Source organism: Pan paniscus, chromosome 15 (genome assembly GCF_029289425.2).
Source record: "Pan paniscus chromosome 15, NHGRI_mPanPan1-v2.0_pri, whole genome shotgun sequence".
In the NCBI taxonomy this organism is placed as follows: Eukaryota; Metazoa; Chordata; class Mammalia; order Primates; family Hominidae; genus Pan; species Pan paniscus.
In genome coordinates, this window is record NC_073264.2 from 67,585,420 (window position 1) to 67,603,095 (window position 17,676).

At 37.4% G+C, this 17,676-nt stretch overlaps 1 protein-coding gene across 3 annotated transcripts; it reads left to right on the top strand.

Moving 5' to 3' along the window:
- Nucleotides 1-5,438: 5,438 nt before the first annotated feature.
- Nucleotides 5,439-17,625, top strand: CCDC196 (coiled-coil domain containing 196). 3 transcript variants are annotated; one of them, XM_008977773.6, is made up of 10 exons: nucleotides 5,450-5,631; nucleotides 5,734-5,886; nucleotides 7,236-7,332; nucleotides 8,062-8,112; nucleotides 9,810-9,887; nucleotides 10,089-10,172; nucleotides 10,694-10,753; nucleotides 11,121-11,262; nucleotides 17,180-17,238; nucleotides 17,425-17,625. In XM_008977773.6, exons 1-10 carry the CDS (start codon nucleotides 5,582-5,584, stop codon nucleotides 17,542-17,544), a joined length of 894 nt encoding a protein of 297 aa, XP_008976021.1. In that variant the 5' UTR covers nucleotides 5,450-5,581; the 3' UTR covers nucleotides 17,545-17,625. The 3 variants fall into 3 exon arrangements, with proteins under 3 accessions (XP_054953684.1, XP_008976021.1, XP_014203071.1); XM_055097709.1 differs by lacking the exon at nucleotides 10,089-10,172 and having other exon boundaries at nucleotides 5,439-5,631; nucleotides 17,425-17,624; XM_014347585.3 differs by lacking the exons at nucleotides 9,810-9,887; nucleotides 10,089-10,172.
- The last annotated feature ends 51 nt before the right edge of the window (nucleotides 17,626-17,676 follow it).

Sequence of the window (17,676 nt, forward strand, 5' to 3'; positions counted from 1 at the left end):
TAAGTTCTACAGATGCCCCCACTCCCACTCAAAAAAAACAAAAACAATTCAAGTAAACAGCTTTTGGCTGATACGCTGTGATTGGAGAAGAAACCTGGAAGCAGTAATTCTCAGTCATAGCTCCACAGATCCCGCATCAGAACCACCAGGGATTAGCGAGTGCTTTTTAAAACCTCACGTTCTTCGTATCTGCAGAGTAGGAATCTCTGGGGGATAACCCTGAGGAGATGCAGCTTTTCCAGGCTCCCCAAGTGATTCTTAAATCCCATCAGAAAGAGAACCTCTGTCCCAGAACAGTGGTCTTCAGGCTTTTTTTGCTTGTGTGTTATAAAAGAATTTTGAAAAACTAAGTACGGTGTCACATTTAAGTTGCCATCTCAATTTTTTATTCTAATTTTATACAGTTGCAAAACATATAATTTCTGGTTTATTATAATACTGATATTTTCAAATAAGTCTTATCTATCACCTTAAAATGTATCCAACGAGTCTTAAATACTCATACTTAATGAAATGTAAATAAATGAAAAACTCTTCTACAACAGTCAAAAATTTTACATTTTCTCCTTGAACTCATGTTTCCATTACACTCTCCCCATAGAAATTTATTCTAATGCAATGTATTTTATGTTTTAAAGTCTTTTTTAACATCCCATCATGCTTCTCTGCAAAATATGTACATTGAAATTTTGTTTTAGTTTTTGTGACGTTAAGACTGTGTTAACATTTCTTCAGAACTAAGTTAGCATTATAATTGTTATTAGTATACAATTAACAAAAACATACATATTATATATATTTCATAACTAATTTTTAATTATGACAATTTTTGGAAAGTGCTTCTATTAATTTGATGGATAGGCTGTTTTGTCCCTGGTTAGTTCATGTATTCATTGGTGAGTATTACTTATTACTAGAATAAGACAAGCTTAAGCATCAATTTTGTTCATATGCTTTGCTTTACATACAATACTCACTGAGTGTTTACACAAATAAGGAGATGGGAATGGAAAGTATTTTGTTATAGCAATGTCACTCAAATCTTTGAACTTCTTCCGAATTATAAACCCCAAATCATAGATAATTTATCATCAAAATTTAATTTTATTAAGTTTAAGCTGACAATTTTATTAGGTCTTCCTTCAATTTTGTTAATAGCACAGAATTGGAAATCACCTAACCTGCAAAAGAATTTATAATCCAGTCATTAATAGCCATTTACTCTCTTTAATCCCAGCACCAACATTTTGAAATATGATTAGTTTAATGCTCTAGATGTGTAAAAGGGATGTGTAAAAGCCTCTAGGGCATTAAACTACCCCAAGTAAGATTCCAGATGGTTGAAAAGTATTCCATTCTTTTAACAAGTGGATGAATTCATGATTGGAAAAGGGGAGGTGGGAAAAGAGGCCAAGGGACATTCTCATGCAGATTCATTTTAGTAAAGAATATTTGTGGAAATTGAGGATCTCAGAAAAGCTTTTCTAAAAACTACTCTTGCTTCCACATTTCTCAAAAAGTCTTGAGGAAAGTTCACAAACCTCAGTTTGAAGACCACTGTGCAATGTATCTGAACACACTGAGACAATGAATTACTTTCAAAAAGACTTCAATAATATTACAGAAAATTAACGTGTACCAACATTTATCTCAGTCTTCTAAACTCCCTGGATTTAATCTAAATGTAGGTAGGTATAGCCTGACTTGAGATAGCTATAGCAAGGGTTAAGGAGAAGGAGCCAACAAAATGTTCATAACAAACAGCACAGGAAGATGTGGGAGATCTTTAAGAGCCAACAAGCCTTGCTGTTAGGAGAGCCAGTCCTTCTCTCCTTATTTTAATGAAATTCTTATAATTCCCCCAAGGGTTGAATTGGCTCTGGGTTGACAGGACCAGAAGGTCCTCATGTTTTCTCCCTGAGGAATTCTGTAATTTTGTTGCCACAAACAAAGCTGAGGATAGGAAAGCATCTCCTTTTTTGTTTTGTTTTGTTTAATATGAAAATAATTGCCTCTACTCTTGGAGACCTGGCTTAATTAGACTAATCTGATTTTCCACCGGCAAAACCAACACTAAAATGGTATTGCTCCAAGTTCTCTAACTATAGAGCAATCACACGTTTCCTCAACAGATACTAAAGTCAAATGCTATAATGTTGGATGAGGTCATTGTGACTAGCTTGTTATAAGGCCTATTTTAAGAGACCACATGAATTTCAGTGAATATTATGCTGTGATAGGAAGCAACAGATAGAAAGTTTACTGCAGAAAAAAATTATAGAATTGTTCCTATAATTTATCTAAACAGGATGAGTTTCCACAAGTTATTTCATAAGAACTATGTTACTTGACCATAACCTTTGTTCTTCTACCCCCACACTCCACAATATCAGACCCTGGTCTGTTTTCCCCTCTCTTAGCCACCCCCTTCCTTTTCTTCCCTGCTTAGCTTGAACACTATCATCAACCTTTTGATGGATACTCTCACCAGCACTCTCAGTGCTCCCTTGAACTTCTGCCTATCTATTCTGCCAAGTCCCAGCTCAGAGTCAAACAACCATCTGGTTCTCTCTACTATTGCTTCTAGTTTGCCAAGTACTGCTGGAGAAAATTGTGTAACTGCTGATTCATGCCATGCCAAATCTGCAATTTCCAAATTCACCTTGACCCTTTACACTACTTGGCAATCCTTTTACTTTTGCCTGGTTGGCTTCCTTTTCCAGTGCTCAGGTGCTCTTCCAAATCTCATGTAATTACTCTTCTGAGGTTTCCTGCCACACCTCCTCAATCAAGAGATGACCTAATTTTCTACATCAGAAAAAATTTGTGTTCAATTTCCCTTCCTCCCACCTCTAATGGTCATCTACATCTTAATGTGCCCTTCCCCCTGTTCCAGGGGATCATTATCATGCTATCCCCTCTTAATACTGTTCATTGGTTTCTAAGCTATTTACTAAAAACTCTATATACATTATTACAAGGCAAATATTCTCCTTGGAATTAATATTGCAAGTTAACAAATGGGCATTGGAAAGACAGGAAATAAAAGGTGCTGATTGGCTATAGAAACAGCACATCAAAATAGCAAGTGTTGGCCTGGCGCAGGGGCTCATGCCTGAAATCCCAGCTACATGGGGGGCTGAGGCAGGAGAATCACTTGAAATCGGGAGTCGGAGGCTGCAGTGAGCCGAGATTGCACCACTGCACTCCAGCCTGGGCAACAAGAACAAAACTCCATCTCAAAAAAAAAAAAAAAAAATATATATATATATATATATATATATATAGCAAGTGTTCTTCCTCTTTGAATCATTCATAATCAAGAACAGAAATGAAGGTAAGTTGGGCTGCTACTGCCCATTAAATGTTTCAAAATTCTATCATAGTTCTGCCAACCAAGTATCACAACATGAAATTTAGAGAGGCAATACTTTAGCGATCAATGCCATTTTTGTCCTCTACTATTTGCTACCACCTGTCACATACACAGTCAAAGATGCTACTAATGATAATTCATCCAACCAGTTTCTTTTTTTTAACTGTGAGGCATTTTCTCACCCTCATTCAATCCAAACTTTTCATGGAAATTCCTAGGGCAACCAATGTGAATTATGTATGATTTGATATGGCTGTCCTAATTTAACATCATATTACACCAGGTATCATACAAAACTTACAAGTGACATATATATGTTGTAAAGGTATTTGTAGGCCAGGCATGGTGGCTCACACTTGTAATCCAAGCATTTTGGGAGGCTAAGGCAGGTGGATCATTTGAGGTCAGGAGTTTGAGACTAGCCTGGCTAAGACGGTGAAACCCCATTTCTATTAAAAATACAAAAATTAGCTGGGTGTGATGGTGCACACCTGTAATCCCAGCTACTCAGGAGGCTGAGGCACGAGAATCGCTTAAACTCGGGAGGTGGAGGTTGCAGTGAGCTGAGACTGTGCCACTGCACTCCAGCCTGGGCAACAGAGCAACACTCTGCCTCAAAAAAAAGAGAAGTATGTGTAGAGACTACCAAAGAAGTTTTGATGTAGAGGATACTTAGGAGAGCTATGTATCCTATTTAACCAGAAGCAGATCTTTGTTTTGTGGGCCCCTAAAACACATAATTTGGAGAGGTCTGTCTTTCCAAAAAAGAATACAAAATTATGAATACAAAATGAGGTTCAGGGCCTTTGGAAGAGGTCTGTGAAAATAAAGGGCTCTAAAGTTTAAGTTTCATTAGCCTCATATAAATCACCCTTTCTGTATCTGACCACTTAACTGAGGCATTAAGCAATCCTAAAACCCAAACCAAATAAACACAAACTCACTAAAATGGGAACATCTAACATGAACCAAGCTCTGTACATAATACATTTCATACTCACAACGAACCTATCAGGTCAATATTACCATTCTCACTTTTACAAAAGCAGAAACTGAGACTCAGAAAATTTAGTAACTTGCTCACAAGCAGCTCACTATGCACAGTGAAGCTGAGATCCAAACCAAAGTCTGACAAACTAAATCTTGTGTTATTTCCATTATAATACTCTCCCTTTAATGTTTCCCACAAGATAAAGGGGTTAAGTTACTTTGGAGAACACCCCTAGAAAATGGCTGGAAATGTTCAGTTAGTACTTGACATTGACATGACTTAACTCACTTTGAGACCTTCACTAAAAATACTTCTCTAAAACTGTGTTTAAAGGGCATGAAAAAAAACAAATGTATAACTGGGTTACCTTCCAATAAGTGACATAGATGAAGACAAGAGATCTTAAGGTCCAAAAGAAATGTAGTAAAAGAAATGTAATAAAAAAGAAAATAGAAGCAGAACCAGAAAATCCTGAAGGGAGGCTAGAATTATTATACAATCTTTCAGGGAAGACTGTGGTTATGGAAGGACATACTGACGATATGGATCTTTCACAAATTAAATCCTCTTCCTACATGTCCAATATTCTTTTACCTGCCATTATGATAATATCAAATTTTAAAGATTGAAAAATAATGACAGTGGCTTATATATTATATTATTCTATTATATCCATACCCTGTATTTGCCAGTTTGATCTCTTTTAAAAAAAAGTCTCTTAGAAGTATTCCTTCTTCCTCTTGAGGCCCCCAAAAGGTATATGCTGTGTCTTTATCTTTTCTTCATTTGCAGATTCTGTCACTGTGCTCTACATATAGTGGCATTTCACAGAGGTTTGTTGCCATGAAAGAAGGTGTTGATGAGTCGTTTTTGACAGTCCAACATTTTCTAACACAAAAGTAGATATGATGTGATTCCATCCTATTCATTCAAAGACTTCAGAATAAAACTTTGTCATTTGGCTAGATCTAAGGCAAGAACTGATCAGATGTAGTTAGTATTTCCAGTCAACAAACTGCCATTGATGTTGAAATTACTTTAAAGACCTGTTGATTATGTGGTATTAGGGCCATTGTGACCTCGCTGTAGCTAAGATCAGTCCACTGCAGCAGGAGTTTCAAGAACAGCAGCATAAAAATAATGACTTAACTGGATAGAAAAAAACGCACATATTTTCAGGAAGGCCTCTTTATTCTTAGAAGTTACCCTTCAAGATGACAAGTGGTGCAAACTCTTCAGGATCTTACCTGCCCTCAGAAATAAGGTGAGTCTTTGATGGAAAATGCTAAATAGAAAAGAGGGTCTCTCTCTCTCTCTCTCTCTCAACCCAGGCTAAAGGCAGATATTATTGTGCCTCTTCCCACAGAAGTTCTAAAATAGATGACAACTACTTGAAGGAATTGAATGAGGACTTAAAGCTAAGGAAGCAGGAACTGCTAGAGATGCTCAAACCTCTAGAAGATAAAAACAACCTCTTATTTCAAAAGTTAATGTCTAACTTGGAGGAAAAACAAAGGAGGTATGGGCTCTTACTCTGGATTCCTAGAGGTAAAAAGGCTGGAGAACTTGATCTCCAAAGGACTGGCAATAATTACTTACAATTTTTTTTTTGTTAATTACTAAAGGTTTGGACATTCAGCTGTAGCAGGCAAACAATTTGTAACTACCAAGTCAGGGTGACAACAAATCCTTTATTTTCTTTTAGTAAATTAAATATGACTCAGCCCTCATTTCGTGGGGCTAGTTATAACTCTTCCTCCCCAGGCTGCCCACCCAAGAAATAGTGAAACGCTTTTAATAGCATTAGTTTACCACGGTCACACAGATGCTTTCTTATGCATGATCACTTTAGAATAAATAACTCTGCTCTTTCTATGCCAAGCAGTGGAATGGCAGTATTTTCTAAGCCTAGGAGCCCTCTGAATTAGGGCACAGCCTCTCTAAATATACTAGGCAGCTGAAGTCTTAACTCTTTACCAGAGCACTCACTGTACTTGGGACCCACAAACTCTGTTTCCTTTCTAGTCTCAGAACCTCTCTCCTCAGTGAGTCTACCTTTATTCTATACCCTTATCATAAGCATCTCAAAGGACTCATATTTTTGGAGAACAAAACGCAGGCAGAAAGTTGTGGTCAAGCACCAGCTGCTTACAACTCAGCAACAAGCACCAGCTGCTTACAACTCAGGAAAATAGATTTCTCTCAGAGCAAGAAAACACAGAGTCTTAGAATTGTGTTCTTTGCTTAGAACTGGGGAGAAAAAAGTACAAGAACACAAATATAAAATAATTTATGCCTTTAAGGAATATCCTCTCTCACAAGGACTTGATTTTGATTTAGATTTTGTTAGAACTTCTTAATGGCTTGCATTCTCTGGGGCTATGAAAGGGTATCAGTGACTTCCCCAATAGACTCAAATGTCCTTATATGAAGAAGCAAGGAAGTGGGAGAAAGTGGACAGAGGACAGAGATGGGTTAGGAAATAACTCTGGGATTTATCCTGGAAGATAGCAGGTTCTTCAACCTCTTCTTATAAAGGGGGCAGAATTACCCCTTCTTCTCCCAAAAGTCACACACTGCAACATTCTTCTGAGGGGGTGGAAAGGACTCTCCCTGGCTGTTGGAGACCTAAGTTTTAAGCATTAAAGAGCACAGAATTCATTCTAGAGCACATAGATAGGCAAATGTCAATTAGAAATGGAAACATCTTAGTTACAGAGATCTTCTATGACCAGAAGGGCTTCCATAACTCCTGAGATTTCAGTCGCCATCTAACTTTCATGGTAGAGTACTTTCTGACTAGTTGCAGAACATCAGTATTACCCTTAAGGAGGTATGTATGTTTTATGATGCCTCTCTTTCTTCTAGTCTTCAGATCATGAGACAGATCATGGCAGGGAAGGGGTGTGAGGAATCCTCGGTCATGGAGCTCCTTAAGGAAGCAGAGGAGATGAAACAGAACTTGGTAAGAAGTAGGAGGGACTCCAGGAACAGCCTCCTGAATAGGGCTCAATTCCATTGCAGTGTCAGATGTGGAGAGAAAGACAGAGTACTCATCTCTAGCATCTGATGCTCCAACACTCATATCTCCTTGATCTAGAAAGTCCAGGGTGACCCAAAAGGAGTCAGATGGAATGTTGGGAAGAACACGACTAGCAAGCAAAAATTCTATTCTTTGACTTTTAAAAACTTTTTATCTAGGGAATTAATGAATATAACCATATTAACTCTTCACATTTCAGAAAGAATAGTAAAATATTTGCTATAAAGAATAGAAAATACCTATCAAAGTAAAAGAAAAGAAATAGTTTGCTCTGCAGGATTCTTACAAGATTTTCTTTCAATCAGCAATGTAAAGGATCTTAAAAATTAAAAATTAGTGGTCTAAGCCCCCAAGAAATGGCCACATAAGAGCATCTTAAGTGTTAGGAACTCATTTCTATAGATACTGTCTCACAATTATTATAATTAAAGTTATTACTTAAAACAATAACTTGGTTTTTTTTTACCATCATCATCATCAAACATCTCTTATGCTCCTGGATTTGGGATTAGACCCATTCATTGCCTTCCTCTGTGGTTTACTATGTCCCTGGACCCTTTTCCCACTATTACTTAGTAACTTCTTCCAAACCCACTTCAATGGCTGGACAAATACATGCTTCTGTTTGTTTGGTTCTTCCCCCTCCAACAGGAAAGGAAAAACAAGATGCTTCGGAAGGAAATGGAGATGCTATGGAACAAGGTGTGCCTCTAAGGATCTATTGAAAGTATTGTCCTACAGATCACAATGCAAAGAACCTCCCTTTCCTCTGGCCCCCATCCTCATTGTTTCATGTCCTTGCTTCCACCCATGCCTCATTCCAATCCATTCTCTACACAGCAGCCAAGGTGATCTTTTTAAAACAATCAAAGCATGTTACTCTTCTTATGAAAAACCTTTACAGCCACTAATTGTGGCATAATCTGGCTCTTGCCTATTCTCCAGTTTCCTCTCATAGATGTCCTTCCCTTGCTTTCTATGCAACCATGCCACTGGCTTCTTGTGGTTTCTCAAACATGCCAAGCTTTTTCCTATCTCAAGGACTTTGCTCTTGCCTTCCCCACTGCCTGTAATGCTATTTTCTCATGGTTGGCTCATTCTCATCCTTCAGGTCTCAGCTTAAATGTCATCTCCTTAGAGAGGCCATCCTTGTTTGCTCCATCTAAAGTAGGGCATCCTCCTCCCCTTTTCTATTATATAACTCTGCTTATGTGCTCAATAGCACTGTTTATAATATAAAATTATTATTATTGTATTATTATTACTTTTTAAATTGTTTCTTGTTTCCCTGCCTCCTCCTGTATCTTCTCAAGCTCCTTCAATATCTTGATTGCTTTGTCCAAATCTATAGCTCCTAGCACAATGCTTGGAACATAGTAGAGAATCAATACATGTAAGTTGGATGAATAAACAAATGAATACCTAATTCTAATACCCTTATAAGCAATCACCACATTGTTTAAGATAACAATATTAGGGCCTTTTGCTGGGAAACCAGAGCCAGGGAGTAGGGGGAAGGGGACAGGGAATTCCTTTGTCCCTTGTCTGAGACTTTGTCCAAGACTAATCCCTTGGGACCCAAGTGCTTCTTTACAGACTATGCAACTAGAAGAGTAGATTGTGTCTTGTGATATAAACAGATATATAGTGTGATCTCTGTCTTTTTTTTTCATCTGACTTTTCCACAAATAATCAGAATACCTTCAAGCCCTGCATCTGGTATTGAGATCTGCTCCAGGTTCTCGTGGGCAGTTACAAATTAGTTCTATGAATTTCCAGAAGTTTTAGTTCCTGGGTTCTTGAGTCCTCGTAATAGGAAATGTGCCAGCACAATTCCTCTATCTAAATCCAGCTTCTACAGAGCTCTCAAAAGGGACATCTATACACTTAACCTGTGATCAACTTTCCCTACTCATATTTTAGAAGAACAGCATGCCTAGTGGTCAAGAACACAGGCTTCAGAATCAGAAAGATCTGGTTCAAATTCCAACTCTGTACTTTCCTAGTTGTGTAACCCTAAACAAATAACCTCTCCAAGTCTCAGGTTTCTCATCTATAATATGGAAATAAAAATGGTCCTCAAAGAACTGTGAGGATTAAATGAGAATGTCTGCAATATAGTACAGTAAGGAAAATAAGCAGAGTAATGCAGTAAGTAGCTTAGAGTAGTGACTGGCTAAGGGTCCAGCTAATAGTTTTCATTCCTATAAGGTACACTCAAGGGACTGAATGAAAGGAAGGGCTCATTACATTCTCAACTCCCTTTGGTAGTACACTTTTCATGCCAGGCCCTGAGAAGCTGCTGACTGGCAGGAACCAAAAGCTTGACCCATATTGGTTTTCCACTTCCCTCTTTAATTTCCACTACTTTAAAGCTTTGCCAAAATGTCTTTCCACAGACATTCGAGGCAGAAGAACTTAGTGATCAACAAAAAGCACCACAGACAAAAAACAAGGCAGACTTGCAGGATGGAAAGGCAAGTGGACTGCATGTACTTAAAATTTCAAGATTGTCGATGTCACACAGCTGGAAACAGCCTGCTGACAATCAGGGCTAATTTGAGTAGGCAGATAGGTAGGATCTGGGTTTTTAGGGTTTATTAGATTTATGGCCTGCTGAGACATTGCACTTCTTTCCTAGGACCTCTTATTCCTTTAGCTCTCTTCTTTCATCCTAGGCTCCCAAATCCCCCTCATCACCTAGGAAGACTGAGAGTGAACTGGAGAAATCATTTGCAGAGAAAGTGAAGGAGATAAGGAAGGTAGTACAGCCATTCTGAATGGCAGTGGCTTTTAGAGCTAGTAAACTAGAAATCTTTAATGTTGCAGTAATTTGCCTAAGGTATGGTGTGCTCTTGGACCAATGCCAGTTTTTATAGATTTGGTTCCCTTGTGTTACTATATTTGAGTTAGAGTGATATCACAAGTTTCTGGGAAATCATATTACGAAAAAGTGAGAGAAGTTATACCAACAATGATAACTCTGCAATAGCTAAATGATGTCAGAACTTCCGTTCATTTGTCTTTGAAAATCTATTCAGTGGTATTATGCTGGTATCTCATCTTCCCATAACCAACTCACCAACATAAAATAACCCTATTCATTAGCTTTTAGAGGATGGCTTGTACAGTTGAGGCCAATTAAGAGAATTGTGCAGTTAAAGTCAATTTAATAGTAAATCTGTGACGCTATAATTTTGCTATAAGGCTTTTGCAGCATATTGAGAAAACTGATTGCTGATCTCAATTTACTTTGTCACCCAGAGGCTCTTTCTTCCACCAGGAAAAGCAACAGAGGAAAATGGAATGGGTCAAGTATCAGGAACAAAACAACATCCTTCAGGTACTAAGATCTTCCAAGGCTGGATATAGGATGCAATTTCATTCATATAATACAAAGGCTTTTAGCTGCATATTGTGAAGCCCAGTCCCCACATCCTAGATTACCGATTGCCCTGCTAAAACAAATGTATCATAGAAAGATAGCTGAAGGGACCTATCTCTGAACTTGGAATAAATGGTATTTCTTCCTATATTCTTGATTTTGTTCTATTCTAAATGGGGAAAAATCACAAATACTTTCTACCCAACTTTTAAAGACTGAGCATGATGGAATTACTTTTTAACTTCTGTGTAAAGAGGATTCAGGTAACAATGGATTCAGAGAAGCCAATCCTATATGTGTAGTTTTGGAAAATATTCTCTTTCAGAATGATTTTCATGGCAAAGTGATTGAGCTGAGAATTGAAGCCTTGAAGAACTACCAGAAGGCCAATGACCTGAAATTATCACTGTATTTGCAGCCGAATTTTGAGCCAATGCAAGCATTTTTAAATCTTCCTGGGTCCCAAGGTAGGTAGAACATCCCAGGTACACAGTTTGAGGTTTTGTTTTGTTTATTTTATATTGGAGACTTTTACTTGTAAAGTGAGCAACACAATGCCTGGCACACAGTAAGTTAAATGTTAGTAGTACAGTAATTAATTTTTTCATTATCTTTTTTTTTTTTTTTGAGACAGAGTCTGGCTCTGTTGCCCAGGCTGGAGTGCAGTGGTGCGATCTCAGCTCACTGCTACCTCTGCCTCCCGGGTCCCAGTTCAAGCAATTCTCCTGCCTCAGCCTTCCGAGTAGCTGGGATTACAGGCACGCACCACCATGCCCAGCTAATTTTTGTATTTTTAGTAGAGACGGGGTTTCACCATGTTGGCCAGGCTGGTCTTGAACTCCTGACCTCGTGATCCACCTGCCTTGGCCTCCCAAAGTGCTGGGATTACAAGTGTGAGCCACCGCGCCCGGCCTATCATCATTTTTATGACTCAGAAGCTTCTTTACTAAGGCAAAGATTCTCTCTGGGAGAACTGTTTTCCTTTGTAAAGATAAAGTAATATATTACATACTTAGCATATGTAGCTGATATATAGCTAGCACTCAATAAAACATGTTTCCTTTCCACCTCATCCCCTTTTCTAGGAATTAGAATTGTTTAATCTTATTAATCTTGCTGGAATAGACTCTGCTACTTCAAAGCAGAAGGCCAAGGAGACAGACATCTGACAATGGTTGTGAATTTTATCAATCCAGTTGTCCCTCTGAGAGTTTCAGCGATTTCCCCACAGAATTTATGGCAATATTAGAGAAAATAATATAGTTCATTTAAAAAATAGAATATAGAGATGGCTCTGAGGACAGGGGAAAAGTTCTTAAATTTTCAAGTATCTATGAATATGAACTCCATTTTTCAAAAAGGACACGAGATGGGAAATCATGGCCAAGGGATGACAATGTTCTATCAGTATCAGTATGTATGTTTCTAATTTCTTAGTCTTATTCTGTAAAGTGCTTAAACAGCTTACAAAAATCACAGTCAACACATAGGGTTAAATAAATATATGAGTAAATCAAAGAAAAGGGAAAATAAGTTGAAGCCGGGCAAATACACAAGAATGCATAATGAGAGTACTGTACAGCTGGCAGAGGTAGGCTACAAATTTGGTTCTGAATTTTCCAGTAAAAAGAAACATGGATTTATGAAACTCATGAAGTAACAACAAACCAATTGCTCAGGAGAAACATAGTTTTTCCTGGTGTTGAAATCTGAGAGAAATTTCTCCTCCAGGTCCATATAATGGGGGCAGGACATTGTTTGTGTGATGATAGTCGCCAATGTCTTCAACAATATTTCAAAATAAATTCAGAATCTAAATTTCCTAGGTTGTTTCTCCTCTGTTCTTTGGCATAATCTGATAAAAAGATATTAATCTGAAATTTATTTTAAGTGACAAATCACCTCAAGATGATTTGATTCAGGTACATAAGACTCTCTGGTCTGGCTTGATCCATAGGTAAATTTTAGAAAACTAGTAAGACTGAACTGACTATCCTTCAGGCAGTATTCTATGCATATTTTTCTTTCAATTTATGTTCTAACAAGAATTGGACAGCATAAAATTGGAAAGAATCCTGGAATGCAACCAGAAGCAGTATTAAATCATTAAGATACAAATTTAAAAGACAGAAGAGAAGAGGGTTATGAGGAAGACAGACAAGTCCCTGTTTTACTTCATTCAAAATTAGCTGAAGGTCATCTCAAGGGATCTATATGGTAAAGAGCCAAAAGCTTTTTAGCTCCAGAATCAAATTAAGTCTAAATTAGTAAATAAGGGTTCCATTCAACTTGATTGTCTCAGGAGATATTTTTTCTCCTTGCATGTAAAACATTGAATCAACTTTGAATTGGAACAGCCACAGATCCACATCTTCTTTTCTCTCCTTTCCTTTTATGTTCCTGGAGAATTAAATGATAGGGTACTATACGGCTTAGTTACCACAAATTAATGTAGCCACAGGCAATGGATCAATGTGTTAAATTGATTCTGCATTCATTTAGCACTAATTATGGGCCAGTTTCATTTTCTAACACACGTATTCAAACTCTATAGGTTTGTTTGAGCCCAAGTGGATTTGAAATCTAATGGAGTCCTATATTTTGGTTATGTGGCCTATTTTTTCACCTCTAGTATTTGATTATTTAAAAGAAAACAAATATTCTCTTCATAAAGGATTTTAAAACTAATTATGTAAAGAGGTTATTACCAACCTATTTGGTAATAATTTCTTAATGGTAGGTGTTGTAGTATTTTCCAACTTTGTGTATCACCTGGACTATTATTTATTCAATATTTGTTGTTTACATTGACTTCTTTAGTTTCCTAAATGCATTCCTTGAAAATAAAATTTATATTACTATTTTAAATGAAGAATCAATATAGTTTTCCACAATAGAAGGTAAACTTAATAATAAATACACAAAAAACAAGATTTTAATGTTCTAGAAAAATACATAAGCCTGAGATCTATTTTATCTCCATTAGGAAGTGAGATTAGAAAGACATACAGAATTTTGGCCAGGCATGGTGGCTCACGCCTGTAATCCCAGCACTTTGGGAGGCTGAGGCAGGTGGATCACGCGGTCAGGAGATTGAGACCATCCTGGTTAACATGGTGAAACCCCATCTCTACAACAAAATACAGAAAATTAGCCAGGTGTGGTGGCACACACCTATAGTCCCAGATACTCAGGAGGCTGAGGCAGGAGAATCGCTTGAACCTGGGAGGCAGAGGTTACAGTGAGCTGCGATGACGCCACTGCACTCCAGCCTAGGTGACAGAGCGAGACTTCGTATCAAAAAAAAAAAAAAAAAAAGACATAGAGAACTTTAAAGAAAGCCAGCACCAAACTGCAACTTTCTCCTTGATGCCATCAAGTTTGAAATAATTGAAAAGGCAATAATTTTCTCACTGTGATTTACAGTATTTAATGCCTTGTCCCAACACCGAAATTTATCCCAATTGCCACCTAAAATCATCTCATCATCAAATTTTGGCAAATTGTAATTTAAGGAAAAAAGCACTGAATTTAAGACTCAGATACATGAGTTGCAGGCCTTCCTCTGAGGCTCACCAGTTATATGACTTGGAAAAGTCATTTAATTTCAGTTTTTAAAAATACAAACAACATTAACATGGAGCATGCTGAGAACTTAATACCTTGTGCAACCCTCACAGTGACTCTATGAAAGGTATTATAGAACAAGAAACAAGCTCAGAGAAGCCAGGCTTCTGGCTCCATATTCAATCCTTATTCCCTAGACTATGCTACAAAATGGATGTGTAAAAGCATGTGACTTTTCATGCCTCTTCTAGATCTAAACGCTATAATTTGAATCCAAATTTATTATCTGTTTAACGTATAATCTTCTCAGTGAAGAAGCATACTCCTAAGGTTAATTTGTTCAGCAAGAAAATGTTAACTCTGCATTTAGCCCAGTAGGTGGCACCAACCACATCCAGGCTTCAAGTCCACAGAGTGGTAATTCAGGAACCATGAAATGCTGTGGGAGAGATCGGTCTTCTATTACTCTCAGGACAAAAGGTGCCACATTCATGTATCAAATGAAAAAAGAAAAAAATTTCTTGATGTTTTATCACATGCTCTTTTGGCACCAAGGTGTATTACTGGCAGCCTTGATTAGACCATGTTAAACTCAGTGTTCTGTTGCATAATTTTTACCTAGTATTTTACTCCCTGTACTACAGTTCTCTCCATTTCAAAAAACAGTCACTGCCCACTTCCTCCACAATCCTTGTAGAATAGTGTTCCCTTCCACCACAGATAAATCAGGCGATTGGGGCACTAAAATAAAAAATGAGCACTAAACAAAAAATAAAAGGTGGTGCTTATTTGAAGTTTGTATACTTAACAGTGTTACAGGACAGCGTTTCTTTTTCTCTAGTTTCAAAAGAATTGAATTGCACAAACCTGTCTTAGAGAAAGGGTGGAATATAATTTTGGACACACCTCTCAGTAAATCAGGGTACAGGCTTTTCTGTTCTAAGCATTTCCAAGTAGATGAAGAGTTTACCTCAGTACTCTTAGCCAAGAATTCCTCCTCCCACTGTCCGATGTGCTGGTTGGCTGAGTTGCAGTGGTATGATCTGTGTAGTTGGCAAAATACAATCCTGTGTTAATATTACTGATTTTGTTACACTTCAACAAATCCCTACTTGTGAATTCCCTTGATGCCCAGGATGTGGCATTACCGTCATCCATGTTATCTCTTTGGCATGCTGCCTCACTTAGTCTGTTTATACCTACGATGAAGTCTTTACTTTTGATCTTTCTGGAGACAGGTGACATTTGAAAGGATTTACTTTTCCACCAGTGTAAAATTATAATTTGATTCAGGGTGTATTGTAGGCCCTCCTTAACTTCTATAGAGTCCAGAAGGCAAGTTTGTGGACTTTGGCAGTCACCTGTCTTAGAGAGCACAGGTGCTAAGCAATCTCTAAATTCAACTGAATTTCCCATCATATCTGCTGGTGTTTAAAGAAGAGGTTTATCTTCAGCAATAATATAACTTGTGTTAAGACATTTGATTCTGATAGCTTTGCTTTTCTCTCCTCCCCCTCAATCCCCACCAACTCTTAGCATTTCCTTGAGCTCTTCTGAGAAAAACCTGAACGTTGGATGTGAGTATTATGCTACACTTATAAATTCAGATGAAAGCCCAGCGAAATGGGAAATGAATACTCTTTGAGACCTTATTTACTCTCTAACTCCTTCTGTTCTGAAAGCAAGTCATTCTTCCTGGCTTTAACCTTTACTTCACTTTAGTATTATTCTTCCTGATGGCTGAACTACACTTCAGCAGGTGCTGCTGAAGGGAAAATAGTAGTGTTAAGCTAAAATGCTGAAAGGCAGGGGCGGAAAACCACAGCTAGCTCAAATCTGGGTCCTTGATAAGCAGTACTGTTGCTTTCAAGTACAGGCTTTTTAAAGCTTTGAGGCAACCTGAACCTTTTGAATGTCAAAGTTAGGTTTATGGTATTAATAGGTTATAAAGTTAATTTCTAAACTAAGTCATTCTTTTACTTCTTTAATACTTCACAGAAATTCAGGGGGAGAATAAAATTCTTTTCTTCCTAAATAAAAATTTTGAAGCTTGACAAAATAAACTGTACCCTTATTAATATTATTTTAATGGGTGACAACAGATTCCATAATTTGTGGGCATCACACACTCAGGAGTGCAGCAGTATGTCTAGGAAAATGTTACCATATTTAGCAAATAAAAAAGGATACCCTATTAAATTTGAATTTCACCAAATAATTTTTAGTATAAGTGTGTCCCAAATATTTCATGAGATATATGAAAAATTATTTGGTGTTTATATTAAAATTCAAATTTAACTGGGAGTCCCATATTTTAGTCTGGCAACTCTAATTTAGAACAGACTCACTATCGGTTGTATTTAGCACCCTATAATTCTCCCTTTTTCTCCTTTTCATTGCCTCCCTTCTCACCCTACGTCTACCATTCTGTCTGCTTCCTCTTTCTCTTCCCCATCTTCACCTTTATCTTTTGTTTATTCTCCACTATCTATAATTGACCATTTTTGTGAAATATATCTATCTGGTTTATCTGAGGGTATGTATATATACACATAACTTATTATTCCACTTCTTTATTTACTTGCATATAATTCTTAAATGATTTTTCCCCCTGTGGGACATGAGCTGTAAACAGAAAAATAGTCTGCCACTCCAACTTCTGAAATATTGTTTGACAAAGTTATTTTCTAAAAAAAAAAAATCAGAAAATTCACATCAATGCTAATACCCACAGTGATACAAAACAAAACAAAACTAGTGTTTTGTTTTTTTTTTTCCCTCAAAAGAAGCTCTTATTTTCCTAATGTTTCCCCTTAGGTACTATGGGCATTACAACTATGGACAGAGTGACTACTGGCAGAAATGAACACCATGTGGTGAGAACTACTTTCTTTAAACAAACAAAAAATCGTTTTAAGGGCTTGAATAGATAGTGGGTATAGATTTTTGGAATGCATTGCTTAACATATATTCTAATTTAATATTTTAGGGGATTTGCAGAGTGGGTGCTAGGGTACTCAATATTTTAGCTGTCCTTTTTCCTCTGTTTTTTCCTGTCTTAGAGAATTCTGGGAGCAAAGATCTACACAAAACAACAAGGAAGTAAAGGAAGTCAGCTTGATAATACAGGAGGGAGGCTCTTTTTTCTGAGGTCATTGCCAGATGAAGCACTGAAGAATTAGCAGGCTTTCGCTCCATTTGCTTTGGACAGATTTAAAGACTAGGCACAGCCATTTGTGTTAATTAAAATCTCTCGCACCTTTTTTTAGTGCTGTTTTCCCTCTCTCCCCCCACCAATCTGGGTGGAAATGTTG

What these genes read in the sequence shown, in the direction of transcription:
- CCDC196 (XM_008977773.6), top strand. Translation starts at nt 5,582, where the DNA reads ATGACAAGTGGTGCAAACTCTTCAGGATCTTACCTGCCCTCAGAAATA. An exon ending in TTGGAGGAAAAACAAAGGAG is followed by an intron (nt 5,887 to 7,235) that starts GTATGGGCTCTT and finishes TCTTTCTTCTAG; the next exon opens with TCTTCAGATCATGAGACAGA. An exon ending in AAGTGAAGGAGATAAGGAAG is followed by an intron (nt 10,173 to 10,693) that starts GTAGTACAGCCA and finishes TTCTTCCACCAG; the next exon opens with GAAAAGCAACAGAGGAAAAT.